Source organism: Rhincodon typus, chromosome 1, assembly GCF_021869965.1.
Source record: "Rhincodon typus isolate 14 chromosome 1, sRhiTyp1.1, whole genome shotgun sequence".
NCBI classification, from domain to species: domain Eukaryota; kingdom Metazoa; phylum Chordata; class Chondrichthyes; order Orectolobiformes; family Rhincodontidae; genus Rhincodon; species Rhincodon typus.
This window is the reverse complement of record NC_063332.1, coordinates 130,406,068-130,431,729: the sequence shown is the minus strand read 5'-3', so window position 1 is coordinate 130,431,729 and position 25,662 is coordinate 130,406,068. Positions and strand designations below refer to the sequence as shown.

At 37.0% G+C, this 25,662-nt stretch overlaps 2 protein-coding genes across 5 annotated transcripts in view; one reads left to right on the top strand and one right to left on the bottom strand.

Moving 5' to 3' along the window:
- LOC109934644 (lipopolysaccharide-responsive and beige-like anchor protein) overlaps positions 1-25,662 on the bottom strand; it is a 722,782-nt gene that overhangs the window by 327,416 nt on the left and 369,704 nt on the right. For 3 of the 4 annotated variants that reach the window (XM_048614313.1, XM_048614252.1, XM_048614407.1), the window contains exons 25-26: positions 18,058-18,204; positions 14,722-14,858 (exon numbers count right to left, since the gene is read on the bottom strand). In XM_048614313.1, the coding sequence (XP_048470270.1) occupies positions 14,722-14,858; positions 18,058-18,204 (284 nt within the window). Of the gene's footprint in view, positions 1-3,600; positions 5,688-14,721; positions 14,859-18,057; positions 18,205-25,662 lie in introns of those variants that run through there. The other variant, XM_048614355.1, reaches the window with a different exon arrangement.
- mab21l2 (mab-21-like 2) lies at positions 9,185-10,888 on the top strand. Its single transcript, XM_020531687.2, has one exon. The coding sequence runs from the start codon at positions 9,533-9,535 to the stop codon at positions 10,610-10,612; it is 1,080 nt and encodes a 359-aa protein (XP_020387276.1). The 5' UTR covers positions 9,185-9,532; the 3' UTR covers positions 10,613-10,888.

The window sequence follows — 25,662 nt, the reverse complement described above, 5'->3', positions numbered from 1 at the left end:
AAAACTGAAGGAGGGTCTAGGCCCGAAACGTCAGCCTTCCTGCTCCTCTGATGCTGCTTGGCCTGCTGTGCTCATCCAGCTTTACACCTTGTTATCACTTTAAAAATAATTATACAGTTAAAGTATGAAAAAAATAAAATCTACTAATAAATTGTTCCAATTCATTATAGTTACTTGTTTAGGTCATCAGAAATGTGATTTAACTTACATGTGCCACTGAGGTGAGGAATCAGATGATTAGCAGCAAACAAAACCAGCAGACATGCAAAAGATGCATAGATGATAATACAAAGTAGAACAAGATTGAAAAACTGATTTAATTCACCTATTGATGATTTTTATACCAACTTCTATGACTTAAAATGATAAATTCCTACATTCATGAAAACAGCCAAAGAACAAGTAATTGTTTATAGATGTGGTCATGTAAATGCCCATCACTGCTCCTGGTAGATTTAATTATTTTTAATGATCATTACATTAAGGTAAAAAGTCTGCACTTGCGAGTGTTCCAAACAAAGATAACTCAATGCCTGAATATAAACCCATTCCAGCTTTACATGAAGTAAGTGTATGCAACAAAAATGCTATCTTGTGCTATAAAAAAATCCCATTCTGTCCAAAAAGACTTCTCACTATCTCTGAGACATTGATTGATAAAGACTCCATATCTAACAACTTGAATAAAGCATCAGAGGAGAACTGTGGAAATACAAAACTGAAGCCATTGTCTGCATTGCCTCAGCTCATGTGCTGTTGAAACCCATACCTTTATTGCTTCTAGATTTGACTACTACAATGCTCTCCTTGCTGGTCCTCAAACTTCCATCCTACATAAATTCAAACTCATTAAAAACACTGGTCCCAGGATCCTAACTCTCACAAAATCCCATACACACAGCTGTGACCTAAATTAACTCCCGATTTAGCAATACCCTCCTTTTAAAATCCTCGTCTTTGTTTTCAAATTCCCCCAGAGCCTCACCCTTTCCAAACTCTAACTTCCTCCAACTCTATAAGCTCAGATTTCTGCGCTCCTCCAATTTGGCAATTCAAACATGCTTGGTTTTAATTGTGCCACCATTGGCAACCATATCAGTTGCCTAGGTCCCAAGCTTTAGAATTCACTCCCTAAATTTCTCTGGCTTCTTGTTCTCCTTGAAGAGGCTCTTTAACGTTTACCTCTTCAATCAAACTATTGATCATCTATCTGACTATTTTCTTATGTGGCTCAATGTCAGATTTTGTTCAATAGAAAATTACCATGCAATTGTTGTTCCTTAAGTGATCACGCTCCATAGAAATCATTGGGGATCTGTACTTGAGTAGAGGAGTTAAAACCATCAGGAAGGAAGAGGAAAAAAATAGAGGAGTTGCAAGTGACATTCAAGGCAAGAATACAGGAAGATGGAGTCTCAAAATATCACTCCTTTCCCACTGCCAGTTATTTTTGCCAAAGCAGGTTTGAGGTTTGCAGACTGCCTGACACCATAAAGTGGGGAACAAATTAGGCTCATTGAGACCCTCATAAAGCACATTTATTGTCGCTTGATTGGATTTTCCAGCCTGTCTGAAATTTCCTGACCTATTTTTTGGTGGGGATAGAAAGAGGACTTTTAGCTGCTGGACTCAAACACCCACTTGTAGTACTGAGGGTTGAGCTTCAGGCAAACCTATTCCTATCTGAATAGGTGACGGTACAGCTGGAGCCAAAGAGGGTTCTCATGTAACAACCCCACACCACAGTGGTTGCCTGGTTGTTTCATGTGTTTTTTTTTTAAGTAAATTTTTTGAAAGGTTGGTGAGAGGCAACCTCCTATTGAAGCACTCTCCCAGTCACATAGCATTGAGTTTGAATTGCAGACTGCTGTTCCTCTCAAGGAGGGTGGCCTCTGATTGAACTTGCAGTCTCAGCTTAAACAGCTAACACACTGCCCTTGATTGGTTAGGGAAATTATCTGCATGCTATGAAGGAAATTCCTCCATGGGACGAGGTTCAAACCCAGAACATCCCTGACTCTTGTTACCTATCCCAAAGCAAAAAAAAAATTCCCACATCTTTATCGTTCATTCCAAACATCTTTTTAAGAGATAACAAGTATCTTTTCAAAGCTAGGTACTGACACTGGAGTACACTGATAGAACATGTATCAAACTGGCTACTTTCTTGTACGCACCACCACTTAAATACTTCAGTCCAACATAAAGGACATTTCACACAAACAGTAATCAATCAAGAGAAATGAATGAGTGTAAAATATTCACAAATCCCTAAAAAAGGTACCTTGCATTATAATTTAGGTGATTGCAAAGAATTGTGGTGCTTTCATAAGTGGAATAGTCCATTCTCATCAGTGAATTTTCATAAAATGTATCAACTAATCATGCCCAATTCAATATCTAAAATATGAGAACATGTTGAATCAGTCAGATAAAATAATTGTGAAAATATCCTTTAAATCGGGATAATTTTCAATAGATATTGGATAAAATTACATGACACTTTTCATTGAAAGTTTTGGAACTGAACAGAAGTCACTTAATTTAAAAAGTGATCTCTTTATTAATAGCGTAACTATCAATTTAAAACCCGTAACTTCAAACACCGAATTGCAGATTGGTAACACTAGATATGTGCTCCTTAGCTGTACATCAATCCATGTCTAAAGTTCCATTCCCACCTGTTAAATTGTTTGATATTTTGAGCATGTCTGCTTTTTCAAAACTTTACAGATTCGCAGAGGTTTCAGAAGTGTGCAAATCAGTGCAGTTAATTCCCAAAAACTCAATATATTTTTAAAATTTGGCCTCACCAACCAGTGCCCAAGTAGTCTCCATTCAAGAGGTGTTGTGCTTCTGAGCTTCAGAATTAGGTCAGGATCTATGTCACTTTGAAGCAGAGCTCACCTGACAGGGAAAAACATGACTGCGACATGTAGTGGTATGACTGCAGTCTTCTTTGTAAGTTCTCTGCCCAAAGGCAGATCTGACTTACAGTGCTGCTGCAAACAAGAGTAAGAGGGCAGGTCCTGAGTCCACCCCAGCTGAAATGAGGATTCAACTTTGGGTATCAATTTGATCCACACCAGCTGCCCATGAAACTGAGCCAACTAAGTTGCCTAAGGAGTCCAAGTTATGATGGCCACTTTTATATGCATATTGCAGTCCCAGAGCTGGCACACAATGGAAGGATTCACAGGTTAACACTCAACATGTTTGGTCACATTATGAACATGCCTTCCTCAGCCATTGACTCCTGGAATGGGATTTGAACCTGGAACGTTTGACTCAGAGGAAGGGATTCTACTGTGCACCATTAGCCCTCCTTGCATGACTGCATTATAAAGTCAAAGATTAGTAAAGTATCCGAAGTACAGTATAATGATACATTGTTGATAAATATTATACATCTAAATCTTCTTTTATTTAATTTTTGTTCTTTTTGTTATTGGATCAGGTAATGCCTCTTATTTTAGCATATCTAATTTTAACAGCAATTTTACTAGAATGAGTGTGCTACACGGATCATTCATGCAAAAGGAAAGGTAATGTTTAATGCCAATAAAGTTATTCCGCACATATCAGTGCCATGGTCAAGTCTATCATAAACAAATTTATTTAGGTTTTTATTCAAATCAATACAGAACAAGATTTCACTGCACAGTATATGTTTTTAAGTTCTCAAGCTTAAATACTCAATACAAGGAAATAGAAGGTGATTATCTTGTTACAGTATGATATATAACTCAGATACAATGATTCTAAACAGTAAACTTTCAGATAAGCACGCCAGATAGTTACATTTACGCAGGAAAAAGATGTTTTCTATTGTAAAGTAAACAGGATTACAATTGGCAGACAGAGGCACCTACCAAAACCATTAACCAGCACTGTATGCATTGCTGAATAATTGTTTTCCAAATCTATTTATTTTCCTTCTGGAATTTGAGCTTCATCAAGAGTGCAGGAATTTATTAATGTGACAGATAAAGACATTAGTCTTTCCCATACTACTTTTTTTATAAATGGCAATGAAGTGCAACATGTTTGGTCACAAGGACATTAACTGGTCAGACTCTAATAATCTATAAAATAAAATTATAAACATGGGTAATTGTATATCCAAAATTTGAAATGATGAGGATTCAACTCTAGGCAATTTGATCCACTTCAGCTGCCCAGACAATCGAGCTAAATAACTTGCCCAAGGATTCCAAATTACAGTGGCAACGTGCACTTTTACACGCATGTTACAATCCTGAAGCTGGCTTACGATGGAAGGATTAACAGGTTAACACTATCTATACAATGATGTCAACCACTTGTTTTCACGTTATGACATCGCAATTCACAACATGTAGTACTCTGAGATAAAACCAGAACTCTGACATCAATGTAACCACAATGCAATTCTTTCTAACTGTTCATATGTAAAATATCAAGATATGATAAAAATTAAATATTGGATGAAAAGCTGGCAATATATGTTATTGCTGGTATTGTCCAATTCATTTTTTTTTTGCCCATCATATTGGAGGAAGAAATGTCTGATCTCAGCATACATTTTAACCATGTTACACTCAGAGATTGTCATGTTGCACTGAGGAATTTCTAATCTTCAATAAATGCATTGGTCAGTGCAATAGAACAGTCTGGATCTGTGTTTTCATGGAAAAAGAAAATGATTCATATACAAAAGTAAAAATTAATATTTAATATAGAATCCTTTCCTCCAAAAAAATCAATCGTTGAAATTTTAAAACTAATTTTAGATTCTGTCTGGCATATTTCAGAATGAAATTATGTGGTAATTTTGAATCAGTGCCTGCCTGAAACGGTATCTTATAAGCTTCTTGTTGCATATACTCTACATACTGAAAAATCAATTTACCTTGACTTGATTTGTAACGGTCAAGTGGAGTTTAAAATCCAAACTGTGCACCATTGTAAATTCAAATCTTCAAATCCAGATTGTGCCAATTGTGGTTAGAAATTACAATCTCTCAATTTTGCTATGATTTGGAACTTTGTTCATTTTTCAAGATGGTTATTTTATTACTACTTTTCAAATTGTTTACTGTACAGTTTAAGTTTAGAAATAGATGCAATGTCTCCAGTTAGGAACAATACATAGGTTCTTATACAGTCCTTCATGAGCTAAAAATAAAGTGTTACTCAGATCAAGTTAGATTTTATTAGCAAAATTCAGAATTGGCTGAATCTTCAATGCTTAAAATATATTCAAATGCCACTTTCTTTACATTTACTTGCAAATTCTAAATCAATCACACTTTCACCTTTAAAATTTCAAATATCATAAAGCTTCAGTGACAAACAGAAAAATGTAAATCATGTAAATTGTTTCACTGTTCTTATCATTGTTTGTTATATCCTAATGTCCCAAATTTGGCTGCTTTGCCCAATTACACAAATGAAATGTGTGCTAGTTATTTCAATATAGAAGCCTTCAGTATCATTGATACAATCACCAGTTTACATCAATATATGTCACTGCTAGTATTGTCCAACTCTTTTATTTTTTTTTGCCCATCATATTGGAGGAAGGAATGTGTGATCTCAGCATACATTTTAACCATGTTACACTCAGAGACTGTCACGTTGCACTGAAGAATTTCCAATCTTCAATAAAGTATTGCATTGGTCAGAGCACTTAGCACAATCTGGATCTGTGTTTTCATGGAAAAAGAAAATGGTTCATGTACAAATGTAAAATTTAATATTTAGTAGTTAATATAGAATCCTTTCCTCCAAAAACTCAATCCTTGAAATTTTAAAACTAATTTTAGATTCTGTCTGGTATATTTCAGAATGAAAATATGCGGTAATTTAAACAAATGTAACTAAAAATTTAACTTATCTAAACTGCATTGTAAAAGTCCAGAACAAGAGGAGAATATTTATGGAAAATATTTTTCCATTCACTGAATGGTTTTAACTAGCTTAAACTGCTGCTAATGTGGATAGGTACATGAATCATGAAGTAGCACAATGTACCACAATTGTGTCAACAGTAATGAAGGTCAAAATGATGAACGACCATAACATAATGCGCCCACATTCGTAAATCACACATTTCTAAAATTAAAACTGTAAAAAAGCTACAGTACTTATAAACAATTAGGTCAGAATTGCTTTTTTTCCCCAGAATACTCAAGACATCTTTGCAATAATTGTAGCAATTATATAGAACACCTCAGTCTTATTAAAACTAAACATATACAAGATCCAAAATAAGAAGTGAAAAAAAGTCCTTTAATTCATAACAGAAAAAGACACTATGTTTATTTTAAATAAACGCACTTCACAGAAAGCTAATTGATATCACTTAAATGTTACTGATTAGACTCATCCGAAACAAAACTTAAGAAAAAATGTGATTTAAAATTAACAACAGTCATATGAAACTTTCCTGTACTTATTTTTGTCTTGATTTTTCTACTTGAAAATGGACAAATATGGATTAAACAGCTGAATTGGTCAAACGACGAAAGGTTTTAGTCACCAAAGATTATTCAACAAGGTTTAGAAAGTTTAGCAGCCACTTGATTATCCCATTCTCCTTTCCTATCTAATAGTACAAATACAAAAACAGTTTTAAAGTGGTTACATATCTGAAATCGATACAAACTTTTAGGAATCATGTTACTGTGTTTAAACTTTTATATTTTTTTATCTGCTAAAAGGCCAAAATTTAATAGACAATTTTACCCGAGATAGGACAAAACTACTATACATGTTAATGATTGTTAACAATTGCTAATTCTATCGAAATAGCAGTGCTCAAATTTCCCTTTATTATTGATCAAAATGACCTAGTACTGTTGAATTATTGAACAAGACCTTGCCAATAAAATGGTGCCAACACTTGTTATAGTGAAGGATTTTAGTAATGTTATCACCTGTCCAGTATAAATAAAACACCTATGTGTTTACAGATATGTAGAGGCCAGCTTGTTTATATTTTAGCTCGATCTTCCTCACCAAACGCACCACCCCCAACCCCAAAACTTTGGATTTGTATGTTTTTCTCTCTAAGACCTTGCAGATAAAGGTGCTGCTCCTCCCTCCTCGAGTACACGCCATAAACACACAGTAAGCTAAACAAACATGTTGTGGAACCATCAAAGTGAAAGCCAAGCCTCTCATATTGTATTTATTGTCAGGGAGCAGACCTCCTCTTCCCCAGGCTCATTAGTTGAAGTATGATGAGAGGTGGTAAAGAATGAATGCAGTTCAATTCATTGAGGGCTTTCAAGTGGCTCTCAAAATGGAGAGCTCTTTCTGTTTTTCTCCCTCGCTCATTCTCTCTTTCTAGAATCCTGCCTCAACGACCTGCCAATTTCTATTTAATGCGCCCACAAGGAAGTGCTGATGGACTAAAAAAAACATCATGCTAAAGGGTGGCTGATATGGTCGCCTTTAATTATTCACGCTAAGAAGACTGCATTCACAGGATCTGTGTCAATAACGTTTTCATAGCAATACGGTAAAGGTTTCAGGGCCAGCACACCTTTTATTCAAAAGCGTTAAATTGTTAAGACATTAAGAAAGTAATTTAATATTTCTTTACCAAGTTATAGAATGCCTAGAAAATGGGGTCCATAAAATGCGATGCAGTGCATACGCCATGGAAATCCGTAATGAAAAGTATAATTAAGGTCGGCTACTTTGCTTAAAGGGCCCTTGAATTAATAGACGTCTCCCTCATAACAGCGGAGTTGATCGTTTGGAACTTGATTATGCTACCAACTTTCATCAGTAACAAAGTAAATTATAGGAATAGTGATAAATCGGTTCTTTCGAATAATTCTTCTTAGCAGTATTTCAAATCTTAAATCATATAGGTGTTTTACATCGTACTATTTTGTTAAGTCCAACTGTACCAGAAGTCCTTTTCTTAAAAAAAAGAGAACCCGCTGGATTCGCCCCGCACCTTCTGTGGTTTTTCGACATGTGGCTCTACTAGCTGTCGTCAGCTGGAAACATTCAGTCTCACATCCTGCAGCAACAACGTGGCTACGGAGAATGTTTTGGTTTTAATGGAACAATAAATGAAATAAGTAGATGAAAATGAGACGAATCTATGGCTGAGTCTAATGTTTGGAACAGGGACAAGGCGGCTGCAAAGTGAAGCACGTCGGCCTGTCTCGCACCACGGACAAGCCCATAGTAAGGACGGTGTCCAGGTCGCGTGCTGAACCACCGTCCTGGAAGGAAATGAAAAAAAGCAGCTCTGGCCGCAGATTAAAGATTACAATTGCGCCTTTTGCTAACCAGTTCTGTAGCAATATAAAATCTTAAGATGCGCCGTGTTCCTTCCTCCAATAAAAGTTCTGTCTGAAACAAATGTTGAAGTTCTATTCTTACAAACCCACCGATTCACGGTCAGGGCTTGGGTTATAGAAAACGAATCTTAATGTTAGTGGCATATGTTCAGGCATATACTTCGAAAACACCCTCCTCGCTCCTGTTTATCGAAAAACACTGATATGCACGAAACCAAATACCAATTTGTCCAAAGTCGGTGAATTTACTTCATATTTATGAAGTCTACGTATACGTGAAAAAGGGGGATTGCGAAACGTTTATAATTAATTTAACAATTCAGTTCCTTTCGTTTTTATTTGTGACTAAACATAATACTGGTATACATTTTAAGAGCATCGCTATAAAGAACGTTCTCAATGTATTGACACAATTCAGATGTACCACATTATTATAGGTGCAGAATGAAGACTAATACAAACGCTTGGGTGTTGAGAAATAAATGAAAGCGCTTGTTTAGACCTAGTGTCAGACCAGACTGTCGTATGCAGCGGAGCCACTCTCGCAGCTCTAGCCCAGGATGTAGCCGAGTCCCTAGACCGGGCTTGAGCGATGGTGCAGCATTTGATCCAACCACTGGGCTGCGGCGGAGACCCCTGTCCGAGCCCGGGCGCTAGGCTGCGGCGGAGACCTCTGTGAAAGCTCAAGGCCTCTCCTCTCCAGCGGCTCTATCTGCGCGCCGCTGGCCCCGCTATTGACAGCTCGATCCGGATTGGTCGGAAGTAGCAGCACGTGCACGTGGGGCTGGGCCTCCCGCTGCTCAATGCGCATGTTCAGCTCAGAGGGGACCATTCATAAACTAAACTCTTCCACACTTCCTGAGCGTGGGGAAAGTGGCCCGAGGAATAAAAAAACAGTCCAAATCAGCAACCGGGGCAGAAAGAGAGAGAGAGAAATGAAAGATAACAGCAACATTTCGTCACTCACACTCAAAGCTTCAGAACAGCAACAATCGCCACTGCTAAAACCAGTTCGTTTTGAAGAAACAAGTTGCTAATTTGGTGGAGTTAGTTACTATTTGTATTTTGTTTTGCTGACTTCTCTCTAGTCGCCATCCAATTACATTTAATGCACTTGTTTCAAGTTTGTACCAGTGAAAAAGTGGGTGCCCACGGAGCATCGGGAAGCATTGGATTCCTCAACCTATTGCGAGACTCCAGTGTACAGCCCGGACCTGAGTCCCAACATGATCGCGGCTCAAGCCAAGCTGGTCTACCAGCTGAATAAGTACTACAACGAGCGGTGCCAGGCTAGGAAAGCTGCGATTGCCAAGACGATTCGAGAGGTGTGCAAGGTGGTCTCCGATGTCCTTAAAGAAGTCGAAGTCCAAGAACCTCGCTTCATCAGCTCTCTTAGCGAGATCGAAACGCGCTTCGAAGGCTTGGAGGTGATCGCTCCAACAGAATTTGAGGTGGTCCTCTACTTGAACCAAATGGGGGTCTTCAACTTCGTGGACGATGGCTCGCTACCTGGCTGTGCCGTGCTAAAACTGAGCGACGGGCGCAAGAGGAGCATGTCCCTTTGGGTCGAGTTTATTACAGCTTCAGGTTACCTGTCAGCCCGAAAGATCCGTTCCCGATTTCAGACCCTGGTAGCACAGGCAGTGGACAAATGTAGTTACCGAGATGTGGTGAAGATGGTTGCAGACACAAGCGAGGTAAAACTAAGGATCAGAGAGCGCTATGTAGTGCAGATCACGCCAGCTTTCAAATGCACGGGCATCTGGCCCAGGAGTGCGGCTCAGTGGCCCATGCCACACATTCCTTGGCCCGGTCCGAACCGGGTGGCCGAAGTCAAAGCTGAAGGTTTCAATCTCCTTTCCAAAGAGTGCTACTCCCTGACAGGTAAACAGAGCTCGGCAGAGAGCGACGCTTGGGTTTTACAATTCGGGGAAGCTGAAAATAGGCTACTGTTAGGGGGCTGTAGGAAAAAGTGCCTATCCATTTTAAAGACTTTGCGCGATCGACACCTCGAGTTGCCAGGGCAGCCCCTCAACAACTACCATATGAAGACACTATTACTCTACGAATGCGAAAAACACCCCAGAGAAACCGACTGGGACGAGTCATGCCTTGGCGACCGCCTCAACGGCATACTGCTCCAGCTCATCTCTTGTCTCCAGTGCCGGAGGTGTCCTCATTACTTTCTTCCAAACCTAGATCTTTTCCAAGGAAAGCCTCATTCGGCTCTGGAAAGTGCGGCTAAACAGACATGGCGATTGGCAAGAGAAATTCTTACCAACGCAAAAAGTCTCGATAAGCTATAGTAGAACTCAGCGAACATGTTCTACAATTAATGCAAGGCACACCAATTTGAACTTAGTTAATAATTAAAACAAAAAGACTTGAAAAGAAGCAAACGGACTAGAGATGAGAGAAATTCAAGGTACATTTTAAACTAAATGTTGACAGTTTTGTCTCGATGTTGTCAGCCTGTGAGGAACCTTTATTTAAAAATGCAGTCTTTTAAAGACTAAGAAAACTTCTGTTGTAAAATGTATTTTGCGTGCCAACTTCAGACTTTGTGCCCTTTAAATAAACGTGTACGGTAATAAAGTTATTTACCTGCATTTTGGCCCGTTAATTTACATCTGAATATTTTCACTTGGCTTCATTATTGATACATTTATTGCGTTTTGGCATGGGTCATTCCATAGTTACATTGTCCCACAATTGTAAATTAATTGCTGGCAAAATGTTAGAATTACAATCAGAAATACAATATTAAATTGCCTCGATAATTTTTGAAGTACTAAGAATTTGATTTCCTTCATCACTTTCAATATTTTTAACATTAAAATTAAATAAATTCAACAAATGTCATTTCAGTTGCACACTAATAATTAAAACGATTAAAAAACCTTTTTAAACAAAAAACTTTAGATTACTTTTATGTTGCTGTTGTTAGATCTCTGGAATTTCCTAACTCTATTAATGAGAGAAAATAAACTTTGCACAGCATTAAACTGTCGTGAAGTAATCACTGCTGAAATACGTTCGAAAGACAAAAAATGTCACTATTTCAAATTTCTTAGATAAGCGCATGTTAATTTTCCTCTGTCTAGCAAGTTCCATTGGAGGGAATCATATTGTAGTGAAAGTGCTGAATTAGAAAGGGCAAAGTCGGCCACGCTACAACTGTACAAGATTTAGAATAAAGACAGCACCTCTAATCAGAGAAGAAAGGCACCCAAAGGCACAAGAGCCATTTGATGCCATCGAAAAGGCTGCGTCACTGTAATTGAAGTGCCAGAGAAACTTTCAATCGAGAGAAACGAAGAACCTCTCTGGCAATGTCCCAGAGCACCTCCAGTCTATAAGGCCGAATCTTTACGTTTAGGCCGCAGTCTTACAAGAAGTCTAATTTTGCAGGACATTACTTGGAATATATAATGAGTTTGTACTAAAGTAATTCCAAATGAAAACTAAGTGTGGAGGGTTATTTCATAGGACAGGGAAATATTTATTAAAGGCCGTAGTTACTGTAATATTACAGTTTCATAGTACTGTCCACAGGTGTGTGGTGATTTTACAAGGCTAACATTTTTTTCAGAACTTCTCCTGAATTCATTTGAATTCTGAAAACATTGGCACGGTTTAAATTACAAATAACTATATTAGAAAACATAAATGTTACTCTCATTTTAGCTGCTAAAGATGCAAATACGGAGCATAATTTTGCGAATAGCACTTGAGTATTTGAGGAGCGTTTCAATTCTAAAAAACAACTAGGTGGACCTTTCAATAATTGGAAGTTAAAGTGATCATCATGAATATATTTAAAGTGAGGTGTTAGATTTGTTTTAAAATTGCGGTACGATATTAAAATTTGTTCAGCAACATTCAGAAATACAGTTTCACAAGAACGGGATTTTCATTATTTTTTTTAAAAAGTCTACTAACATTGAGGGGGGAACATGAAAGTCTAGGCAGTTCTTCGATTTTTACAGAATGATGATAAAACTGGGTAGTGAGCAAGATATCCAAATCAAATATGTCATTGTTTCCTGTAATTTATAATTTGAGAATTGCGTTTTCATTTTTAGACTTGGAAATAGCTATACAAAAAATATTTAGTTAAAATAAACCGAGCATTCAACAGGCTTTAGAACTTGTCTCATCTCAGTTTGCAGCTACTGTCGGTAATTAAAACACCAAACTGGTGTAAGTGTGAAGCCTGAGGTTATCAGCAGATCTTATCAGAGCTGGTAAGAGCTTGTCAGTCTGTTTTGGTTTCGAGTGTTAACGGCAAACAATAGCCTTTAAAAAGGATGCCCACGGCTATGTCACGATTGGGAAGAGACGGAAACGGAAAACATGTTTCACAAATAAGCTTCGCCGTCAGAATTAAGATCACAATTTAATTCTTGTATTGCTGATCTGTACATTTATCTTTCAAGAACCCTACAAACAATACTGTGAAATTAAGCCATTTTGAAGGCTGTAAAGCTGAGCTAGCATTTTATTAACTATTCTAACTGACTGGCAAGGGCTCTGTTGTCTTAATTTTAGAAATGAGTTGTATGCATGATTGAAGCGTGACCCGTGTTGTTATGTAAATTTCAACTAAAATCTAATTTAGTTATAGGCCCAGAAGAATTCAAAAATCGCAAATTACAAATAATCTTTGGAGCTGAGGTGTTAACGTTACTATTTTGGCGATTTGAATATTCCATTTCAAAAGCACGTTGTAGGAATGTGTTAAAAAATGAATGTACGTAATACTTGGCATGTATTTTCCCAGGATGATCGGAAGTGCCAGCTATTTTTCTAGTCACGGTTTCACATTGCAAGTTGCACAAATCTAAATTCCTTCTCAAACCTCCAAACCAGACACACGTGAAATATCAATAACAATGGTTTACGACGAGTTATGAATTATAGATTCTTAAGATACATTTGCTTTTACATAGTCAAGCGTGTTAAAAACGTAATAAGGAAAGTCTGGCAGTGAGTCTTGGTTTACTACCATATTTAACGGTTTATCACAATGCGTCTGTGTGAAAAACTTGCAGCATCCAGCAAATAACAATTTGCAGCTTGCTTTAACTTAAATTTAACTGGGTCCATGTTTTAAATTTGTTCCATGTCATTCGTAGTATTTAAACGCCAGCGCTACTATAATTTTAAATATTTAGAATTTGTTTGTGCATTAACAAAATGCTTTTTCGACTTTTTTCACATTTGAACGTGGCATTAAGCTTTTTTTTGAAGAAAGACTCTACCACATAAGGTCTAATACCTTTTAACTCTAAACAGGCAATTAAATGGTCATATGTTAACCCACAAACCCTAAAAAATACACCTCCAAGTACGGGACTGAACACCTACACAGCAATACCAGCGATATTCAATCATATTCCAGTATGCTTTCAGAAGTCTTTCTGAAAGCAGAACGCAGGCCCAAATCTGGCTGCTACTAAGAATGGTCAGAGTGGATACTGTGGAAATGGAGGGTAGACGGCCTTGTTGTGGAACTATAGTGAGAAACGTTTCAAGCTTTGGGGTGATTTTAGATCTGCAGCAACATTTTTCAACTTCAGAAATCATTAGCCGTACTCTTAAGGTGTGCGGCGCTAAAATTCAAGTCGGGTGGATACAATGAAATGGAGTTTTAAAATTAGTGCGGACTCATTCGAAGCTGAATTAATTTGAGCTCAATTCTTACTTTTACATTACACAAGCACAAATTCAGGAAGATTACAGAAATAAATGCTGTGCAATAAAAGTATTGTCATAAAACACTGGATTTTTTGAGAATGTTGAGCGAATACAAGAGACGAGGAAATTATAATTAGGATGACTGAACGATGTAGAATCAGCCATAGAAACTTTATGTACAATATTAGTATTTCATATTTATTTACATTTGGGGATAGGAAATTCATTCTAATTTCAAAATTGATACCTTCGTTCCTAAGTCGAACACTTATACACTTAAAACTTAGGATTTGCATGAGGCATTATTCTCGAAATGCAATGTAATTAACATATTAAAACAGCAAACCAATGAAAATGGTTTATGGTCTAAAACATTGGATTACAAGCAAAAGGTACAATTGCAATTTTTAAAATTATATAGTTAAGAGCCGAAACTGGACTTTGTACCACAAATCAGTCTTGGTAGTAAACATATACAATTAAAAATGTACTGCAATTACAGTAATGCTGTCTTTTTTAAGCAGCATGTGTTCGGATGCTAAGCCATTGCTATTTTGTCGCTTTGTACAGAATGCGAAAAATCGTGCCCGCTGATGTAAACGAGGCAACGTCATGTTCACCAGCAGCTGTTCTAAGGTTATAATTTCGTGTATTTAAGGACCGTAATTTTCTTTTTTTTAAAAAAAATGTCCCAGATGTGTCATCGCCGACTTACCTTGGGGTCTAGTTTTTTATAACTGGGATCGTCGTCGTCTACCTCGAAGTAGAGCTCAGAAGAGGTGATTGACAGCGTTCCCTTAGCAACGACAGCCGGCGCGATAAGCTGGACTGCAGTGGTGAAATTCACAGGTCCTAGAAATAAGCGAAACGATGGCTTACTAACAAGTGTTAGCTTTATCCAGTACTAGCAAGAAAGAGCTTCCTCAAAAATATGATTTTGGACGCAAATAGAAAGGCAAAGGGGGAAAAAACTGAAATCAAATCTGAAAATCAAACAAGTCATAATACACACTGAGTAAACACAACACTGTCATATACGAAGAATTTAAATGTTTGGTTTTAGCCTAAGTGTACATCTTTGCAAAATAATTTGCTTTCATAAACACTAGCTTTACGCTTTAACAATTTACAGGATGTCATGTTAAAATGTAGATATTTTATTTACCACTATCTAATACACAACTTATTCGGTTTTACCCAACATGATTGGAAACGGTCAATACACTTGTATTAGGATAATTCTGAAGAAGGTCACATTTAGCCCTCAATTTGGACGCAGCTTTTTATGCGAATAGCCGCTGCTTTGAGATACTGTGATCCACATTTCACAGCTGCCCAGTTGGTATACAGATGAATGCACTTCACTGTAATGATCACTAAGTACAAAGGGATTTATAGAAGGATTATTTCTAAGCAAAAGCATTCAAGCATTAAATATAAACATAAGAAGTGATAGCTGCGTAATCTGATGTGTTCCAAAGGATAGAACTATGATAGCCAGGTGAAGGAAAATGGTAAAGGGAAACATTTTTAATAACGTAGACAACATGGCTAACCTAACTCCAGCGTTAAATCTTTCATTTCAGAACAACCCACAGGCTGACATGCAGTAACCATCACCTTTTGTTCTGCATGTTTTTCAAAGAGTTAGTTTAGGAAATATACACACATGGTCCTCAATTTCTTAAAAAAAAAGGACCGAAGTACATTTGCAACATCGTCATATGAATTTACTAAAAGAAAAAGCGCCCGTGGGCCATATCTAAAACTACAGCCTGTGCAGATTTCAGAACAGCTAGATTTCACTGCTCCAATCATGGCTTCATATTTTTTAAAAATGACAAAATCAGGTTCACTCGCCGAACTAGTGGAGGTAATCATTCTGTGAGTAATTGCCAAAAAATTTCCAAATTAATTGTCATTTCCATTGATTGCTTAGACCCGAGCAGTCTTTAATCTCTCATCAATCTTAATGTATGCCACCTCGACAATAGCGGGCGATTCTCATGTGAGATTAGAGTAGGATTTGCCCTCTATTCCCAGTCTACAATATACTGTTTGCAGATGGTCAGCAGATAGATACAAAACCGCCTTGATTTCCCCAAGCTCTTTCAAAAATGGATGGAATCACCATCTCGTGTTCTCTGCCGTCTCGCCGTGCCCTTAATGCATTAACATGTAATACAGGGGAGAAATAACATTTTTCAATCACGGTGAGACATTCAATTACAATGAGAACACAGCAGCCATCTGCAATGATCTGGCATTGCACACAGCCCATGGGCTCCTATAGGAGACCCCTGATAACTTCCAGTTAATTTACATTGCAGACTTTATTAGAAAGGATTACTGCTTAATCCTATTCCCAATGTCAAGATTTTATAATTAAACTCTGCTCTCACCCCTTTACACCGTCTTCTGCACATATCTGCGCTGTACTGGCAAAGTGGCTACATCGCAAAACAACTTCACACTTGTTACTTTAGTTGAAGGCAAATTGAAAATAATATCGAAGCACCAAATTCTACACGTGGTTTAAATAATTAAAAATGAGCAGTTTCAAAGTGAAACCCTATGCAATTTAAATTATCGTAGCTGTCTCCACGCCATACTGTAATACAAAGATTAAACGCAGTGTGTTGCGCACCCACGGTACAGACATATCATGCTGTTGGTTTTTATTTCCTTGAGTTATGTATACTACATTTGGTTTTGAACACTTTGTGACTGGTCAAAATACAGCATAATAGCGAATGTCCATTACTGCTTGAAGAATACTTCATCCTTCACTTTTAGCTATTTCTCTCCCTTTGCCCTCCAATTAGCAGCCCCCGCGTCTCCCCCGTCCCGAGGAAACAAAAGCATGGCTACAGCCTGGTTTCTGCACCCTCTCGCAGCGGTGACAGCAATCCGCTCCCACTGGAGCGGAAAGCGCGATCCTTATTTTTTGCACAAGCCATAGTAGCTACCCGCTTTCTCCCCAGAACCAGCAGCTATCCTCCTTTCCGGTTCTCAGCTTGGTAACAGCCAAGCTCAGTGACCACCCCCACGGCTAAAGCAACGCCATCTGTCCTGAAATTCATTTACAAGCGAAATACTTTGGAATTTAGATACAAGACAACCGAAAGAATGAGATATCACTGTACGTACAGATCTGATGGGTTTTTTTTAAATTCTTGAGCTTCGACCAAATTCCCATCTGTGCAGGCCTAATCCTGAAGCTATCTACCGAGAGACGATTGCATTTGAACTCTTTCTTACGCGATCTGAAAACAATTTATTTATTTATGGACATTATTTCTCCTGCTTAATATGTAATTAGGACATTGCTCCCCAGATATCTAACAAATATAAGGTATAAAGAAAAATAACATTAGATACAAAGTGAAATCATACAACCGCGGTAACTTGTTTTGCGGTTTAAGGGCACGTGCCATGCGAGACACTCAAATGTGACATATCTAAATATTGCAGAGACTGACATGTAAACTCTACAGCTATGCACAATCACAAAATACTGCGGAAAAATTTAAACCATTTTAGCCTTGATTGTTTTTGTTTTGTGCCGCATTTCTGAAATCAAATTTGGCCAAAAGTTCACGTAATCATCCTATAGGTGAATATGTATTGAGCGACAAACCGTCCGCTGGAATATTTCCTTTAAAGAGAAGTTTAGAGCTGGGAATCGGGACCGAATATAAACACGTTATAAAGTTATCGGCCGCAAAAAATAACATCAGTCGTTGACGTTCCGGATAGTTTCATAAAAATCTCGACAATTATTTCATTTCATTGCAAACTCTTCAAGGTGAAAAGATTGAAGTGCAAGGAGACAAATCAAGCTCACAAGGAAATGTGGAAAGTCAAATGCTAATGTAATGTTAGAGCTCCCGATGCAATTGCGAAGGAAAATGATATTTTTATTGGCTTCATTAGGATCAGGTCAATTCATCACTGTCCCAGCAACAGTCCCAGGACTGTGCTTGGGAAATTACACAAGGAGCTTTCGTTAAAACGTTAAGCTGGTGTGAAGAAAGATAAATTATTTTACCCGCCATGTTATCAATCTCCTTCTCTTCCAGTGAAGTAAGCGTTTCGTCGTCTCCCTCCAGCAGAATTTCGCTCTCAGAGTTCTGGTTGCCCACAGCTTGGGTTCGAATGGACTGTCTGCCTTTAACCAGCACATCTTCCTCAGAACCTGCCAACACAGACCACTCAAGCCCGTGAGAAACTAAGAAAATTGGGTCCATTCCAAACAAGATCGCAGTGAAATATCTCATAACCACACACAAAAAAAAAATCGTTCACAGACAATTAGTCTAACCTTTTATTTAAAAAAAGCGAGACACTTCCACCTCTGGTCAATGTCTATAATTTCTAGTTCAAAATTGTTGCAGTTTTGTGAGAAGTTTCACTGCTGGTAAGAGAAGCTGCAATATTTCTGTGCGTTTTCAACTAATCTTATTTTAAACAGATCTATAATGAGTATTGTTCACATTTCAATTTCATAACTTCGTCATCATGTGAATGTATGAATTTATTAGGCGCCGAATATTAAAATCGAATAGCGCTGACTAGACAACAAAGGGATGGTTTTCCATTGTGCAGAGAGAATCGGGTCACCACATTAAGAAGAATCACTCCCGCCATTTCAATGTAGACCCTGGCATAAAAAGTTTGCACTTCATACATGCGTAAAAACGGTTTAGAATTCATACGTCAGTTTGTACGAAACAAAGTACAACTAAAAACATCGAGAAGAAAAATACTTTTGCAAATACACCAGGACAGAATAAAGCAGGTAACCATTATTCATGAATTGCATGCAAAGAAGTAAAATTATGCTCCCTTAAACAAAGGTATCTCGTTACGAAACTTCAACCTTTTACTCCATGTGATATTAAACACGAAAGATTGAAGATAACACGGTACAAAATCTTAGTCTTGACTGGAGTTGCACTCCACCACAAGTTTCACGTGAGGACAAATTACCATCAACCAATGGAGTACTCGTTTCAGCAGCCAAAATTTAGTGCATTCCCACCTACAATAATTGTTTCTAAGTCGCGCTCTATCGTCCTCCAATTGTACTGACTACAACGTCACGTACACAAGTACTTTTCAAACTAAAATCAATGCCACGGAGGTTAAAGAAAGAAAAGTCAGCTCACAAAACGCACCATGAAGAGATGCTTTGCTGTATTCGGCTAAATGATTAAATTACGAAAAGACGACCCAACTAAACTCAGTTCGGACTGATTTCAGATACAAGCGCACAAGTCAGACTGACAAACTAAATAAGATACGGCAGTTCCTTTTTTTCGCCGATCTTTATTAAAACCCAATAAACTTTTATGAAATAAAAAAGACACGCAATGAAATCCCCTTTAATTTTGCAATAAAAGGTTGTTCACGACGCTTAAAATGCCAAAAGTTTTTGTCTGCCGCTTAGGAATAAAGCATTAAACTTTACATTAAACGCTAAAACGGATCAGATTCATATATTAAGTAGGGACATGAAACGATTTTCTTAATGAATCGGGTTCACCTGGTGATTCTAACAGGCAAACATTCAGTTTAAATATGGACCTGGTATATTCCAGTTTTACAAAATTACGCTTCGAGATTACTTGCGCTTGAATAAGCCATTTAGAATGTTTTGCTCTAGGTATAGATTCTGATCCAACGTCATAAACGAAAATTAAACATGAACCCAAAATGCTTCCATTAATCGTCGGGTTATTTGCATTTTAAATATATTTAAATACATGTCACAAAGTATGTTCCAAAATAGCTGAACAGTTTAGCAGAAATAACTCTAATTAATGGGAGGGGAAATAACTTCATAAAAGAAAAATATTGTTCACATTTTTGCAAGTATAGTTATCACCAGGAACATTGTGATTTAATTACTTAGCAAAGTTTCAGAAATTCAGAAGATTTTGCTGTGTAGTTCTTATAATTGAACCCAACACAGTATTCTGCATGAGAGATAGTAGGAACTACCGATGCTAGAGCCCGAGATAACAAGGTGTAGAGCTGGATGAACACAGCAGGCCAAGCAGCATCAGAGGAGCAGGAAAGCTGACGTTTCCGGTCTGGACCCTTCTTGTTATCACAGTATTCTGCATGACCAGTTCTATGAAACTGGATCACATTTTCCTATTTTCTGTTTTATCTTCTGCTATTAACATTCATCAGAACATCACAACACTAAAATTCTCAAACGACTAGTTTTTAGGAAGAGGAAACATCAAAATAATGACAACCTCAAGATTCATAAACAGTTCAAAAAACTAGAAAAACATCCTGAAGTTTTCTAACTGTTGCTAGAACCAATTTCTCTGTATTTACCAAGTGGGCTTTATTCATGAAAAGGTTTTCCTACTGTTTAATTTTTAATATGTTAGCATTTCCACTAGACAATGTACTGACAAAAACCAATACAACGTTAGCCTTCTTGTTAGCAGTATCTAACAGTCATTCAGCAAATAAAGCAAAATACAACCACAACAAATCCCAAACCTTTTGCACTCCATTATGTACCAATAGTAGTGCAAATACACACCTTAGAGGAATGCAAAACATCAATACAGCATATTATGTCTATTTCTCATTACAGTATTCTGTAGGAGTGAAATGCAGTATTCCAAATCAATACATCACAAGACAAGTAAATATCATATACATCATATGCTCATCAATATTAGTTTGGGTTGACAGAAAAAGTTTCATGATTAGCAAACGAGTGCATGTGATTCAAAAATATTTCTTCACCCAATATGTAGCTGATGGAAAGCCCAAGAAGTGAGACGAACTTCTTCTGATGATGTCAAACCACTTGTCAAAACTAGTTACTTCCAAAGTGTGTCACACTGCATCAATTCAAAGCAGTTCTGCAGAATATGTGATACACTTTCTTATTGTGACCCAAATTTAACAATATATTTATCACCAAATGATCCAAACCTGTGACATTTCATGACACAAAAAAATGCAATTTCACTGCAATTATCTCAAGAAAACAAAGCAATTCAATCAATTAGCATACCACAGTAATATAGTCCCCTGTGGCATGCTAAATCTGTCATGTTGCAAATTTGTCCTCCAAATACAATGCTGTTCTTTCTCCAGATTGCTTTACAAAATACATGTAGATATCACAATATAATTTGGGTGTTTAACGGCTCAAATGGTCTCTTAAAATTCACTCAATTGCAATAAGGTCATTTTAAAAATCTACATAAAATAGGAAGTTATGGAAAGACTGAAAAAAACAATTAGGACAAGATCTAAATTGTATTCTGCAGACTTAAACTAAGCTGCTCAGTTTGTGTAAGTAAGACAAATTATCAAATATTTTTGTAAATTGTTAACTTCAAGGTGAAAAAAATTGCTTACTGTGGAAGAAGAAAATACATACAAATATTTAACATGGCCTTCCTGCAATTAACTCTCCCTTGAGGTTTTTCAGTTAGTAGAAACATTTTAGTTTCCCAGTATAAAGCACATGCAAGGGTAGTTACAGTTTATAGGCAGCAGTGGTTAGAACTTTTACTAAGGCTATTAAAAAGCCCTGACCTGCCAGCATAAGACCAAATAAAATCCAACAGACCTTGATGATAAATATTTTAATGAAAAAATATTTTCAGCTTTATATTGACCAAAAAACAAAAAAAAAAAAGTGGTGACCATGATTAAATTCTGGCAGGTGCTGCAAGCTGCACTGTGAAGATGGTTTCACATGCACCCATTTTGCACTAGCTGCAATATAACTGTCACCAGTGCAAAGTGAAAGATTAAAAAATGAAGTTAATAAAAAGCCAGCTCTTTATCAACATTAAAAAAAGACAGTATTTGAACACCAACAATCTGAACTCCTTTCATACGTACTCCTTGTTTAACCAGAAAAAATGCTGAGTTGGCAACGTAACTCAGTTTGCTATTACTCAGAATTGACACTTATTTTATAGATAAACTGTAACTACCACTGAGCAACCATCATATAACAATATCAAATAGCAAATCCAGCATAAGGTACTAAATTCTAAAGTGTATAACACATTTAGAAAAACTACGAAAAATAACAATAGTGAAACAATTTATGCTATGCCACAAAAGATGAAGTAATCCATGTAGCACGTAGATAGCAACAGTTTCAACACAAAAGGATCTATGCAGGTTCCTTCCACCAGAATCCTTTAAATGCTCTTAAAATCAGCTCTGGGACATACAATTAAATTGTCAGAATTAACAAATTTGTTTTTAACAAGAGAGTGGCCTGAAGTACAATTGTGTTCTGATATTGATTAGCAGCACAGGGAACATTATTCTTCAGGTATTTACTCTGGCACCTGTACACTAGAGGGCTTACTTTAGTACAAATCAATTCCCCCAAAAAGATGTCTCTTTTCAGTCATAAATACATAACTAGCCTCAGCAGAATGACATTGCCCTTGGATATTTTATTATGAACTGTTTTAAAGTTTTAGATTGGTTTAAACAATTGCACATATACCCAGGTTCACAAAATAAAGCAGATCTCTGTGTTTAAAATGGAGAGCAGCATTATGCCAAAAATGAAATTTAAGACTTTTTCATTATCAAACAAGGCATTGCAATCTAAATAAAGCAATTTATGAGGAAATAGTTTCTAAACTCTTTCAGCCATTCAATGATGTGTTCATCTTAAATATAATCTAATTTCAAAATGATTCTCTGCAAGAATGGCTCACATTCACAAATTCAAAGACCAAATCAATTTGCTACATAGTTGCTGTTATAAAATAGCAAGACTACACAAAGAAACAAGCATTGCGATTGTGAATATTGCAAAATAAAAATGCTTATTTCCTCAATTCTAATGCAAAATGTTCAAAACATACTGGTGTAAGTTTATGTGACCATATTATCTTATAGCAATGGTATACTTAGTGTCTGTGTTTGTAAATGCGTCCATAGAGTTCTGCATTCCAACATCAGAATGTTAGGCATTTTTATGTTCATTGGTGGCAGAACATTTGTAAAGTATTTGATGTCAAAAAATAATTCATTAATTTATTGCTAATGTTTAAATAGTTGCTTAATGCTGGAGTAAAGCTCTAACTTTTTGATTAGAGATTTTACTATTCTGATTAGTCACATTACTTTTAGGTGAAAGGGCCAGGCCACTCTACTAAAAAGAATGCTTTGATTTATCATTTATATACAACAAAGCCAGAGAGGGAGGGTGTGCGTGCGTGTGTGCGCGTTTGTGCGTGTGCGTGTCAGAGACAGAGACAGGAAAGATAAGTGGCACCACAAAACACTTATTTGAATTTTTTTGTGGACAACATAGAAAAGCTTTAGTTGGTGCATGTTCAGCTGTCAAGCAGAAGTTAAAACTCATTACAATTTTTCGAGTTAGCTACTGTTAGTTTTAAGGGTTAATATATTGTTTTACTTCTACTGGAAAGGACATGATTTGAAACTAACCCAAAATAGATGAGAGAAAAATCTCCCTTTTATGATGAATCTTTAGGGCCATATGTTAACTTAACATAAGCAGTGTCAAATGCAACTCCCAGGAAATGTAAGCCCAGGGTGTAAAACTATCCATAAATACACTGATTGTGTAACTTTATTCAAGGAAGATACGGCAATAAATGGTGTGAAAAACAGAAATATCTTGCTGGGTGATTTGTTCGAGCATAACAACATAATGCTGAAGAACTAATAGTTTCATTGTTAAACTATTAATACCACCCTATCCAATTAATATCTGCTTCATAATCAGTCAATAAGTTACTGTATGAGGTACAATTCACAAAACAAAACAACTTCTGACAGGAAACAAAAACTGGACCCAAAACTTGAACTCTACTTTCTCTCCACAGATGCTGTCAGATTTTAGTTTCCCCAACAATTTCAATTTTTGATTCAAATTTCCAGCATCTACAGTTCTTTGTTTTATTTTGAGAGGAACATGATTTGTTATGCTAATAATAAACTGCAGAAAAGCACAGGCATAAAAGAGCCATATTCAGTTTATCAAAATCATAAGAAAGAGGAACAGCAGTGGACTTTTTTTATCCCCTTGAGCACTCTCCACCATTCAATGAGAATATGGTGATCTTCTACTTAAACACCATTTTTGTGCACTATCCCTTGATATTGATCAATCTCAACATTGAATATACTTAATGACAGATTCTTCACACCTTTCGGGGAAGACAATTCCAAAGATTCATCATCCTCAGTGAAAAAAAAATCATCTCAGTTCTAAACATTATTCTAACTAATTCTAAAACTGCACCCCAGGTTTCCAGCCGGTGGCAACATCCTCCCTGCAGCTACCCTGTGAAACCACAAATTTGTATGTTTGAATGTGATTTGCTCTCCTACTTCTAAACTCCAGATAATAAAGGCAGTCCATTCAACATTTTTTTGATAGGGCAATGCCAGGAATTCGTTCTGTGACCCTTTCTTTCACTCCCTTTATAAGGAATGTATCTTTCTGCAGGTAGGGGGGCCAAAACTGTGCATAATACTCAGGTGCGGCCTCCAAGGTGATACATAACTTTAATAAGATACCTTTATTCCTTTACTCCAACCCTCTTACAACAAAAGTCACCATACACTTTCTCCCATAATTGCATATTATCCTATTGTTAAATTTTCAGCGACTCATGAACCCAAGTCCCTTTGAAGTTCAACACTTCTCAGCCTCTCATCATCGAAGAAATGCTCTGTATTTCCACTTTTCCTATCAAAGTGGATAACCTCATATTGCTCCACATTGAACTTCATCTGTCAAAATGCTTGCCTTTCCAAATTCCCCTGAAATGTCTTTACATCCTGCTTACAACTCTCTTTCACCTGGTTTTGTATTTTCTGTAAATTTAGATACAGTACATTTAATCCCACATCCAAATCATTGGTGTAGATTGTGAATAACTGGGGGCCCAGAACTGATCCTTGTAGTGCCCTTGAACATAATCCATTAATTCCTACTCTGTTTTCTGTCTATTAAACATTCCTCAGTCCGTACCAGTATATTTCCACACACCTCCCCATATATCCCACCTGTTCTAATTTTGATTACTACCCTCTTGTGTGGAATCTAATCTGCAAGTAAACAACTGGACTTTAAGCAGTAAGTGCTCACAGCAGTAGTTGCTACAAATCAGTACTTGTGGTAGACTGGTCACTCACGAATCAAGCCTAATACATTAATGTATATGTTCCTACCTCTAGGGCAGAAGACCCAGATTCAAATTCCACCTGCTCCAGAAGTGTGCTAATAACAACTCTGAATTGGTCGATTATCTGTATATCTCTATATCTGTACCAAAATAGGACTAGTCCAGATCTGTCAAAGGTAATTTTAACATGGAAACTAGGGGAGAAATTAAAACACCTGCATTAACATGCTAATAAATTAAACATGGATTTATATGCATTTGCAAATACTGGATTATAGAAGCTTTCAAAAACTAAGTGAAAACCTACACTAACTAGAAATGAATTAACAACCAGAGATAGTAGGAACTGCAGATGCTGGAGAATCCGAGACAACAAGGTGCAGGGCTGGATGAACACAGCAGGCCAAGCAGCATCATAGGAGCAGAGAGGCTGACGTTTCGGGCCTAAGGGTCTAGGCCCGAAACGTCAGCCT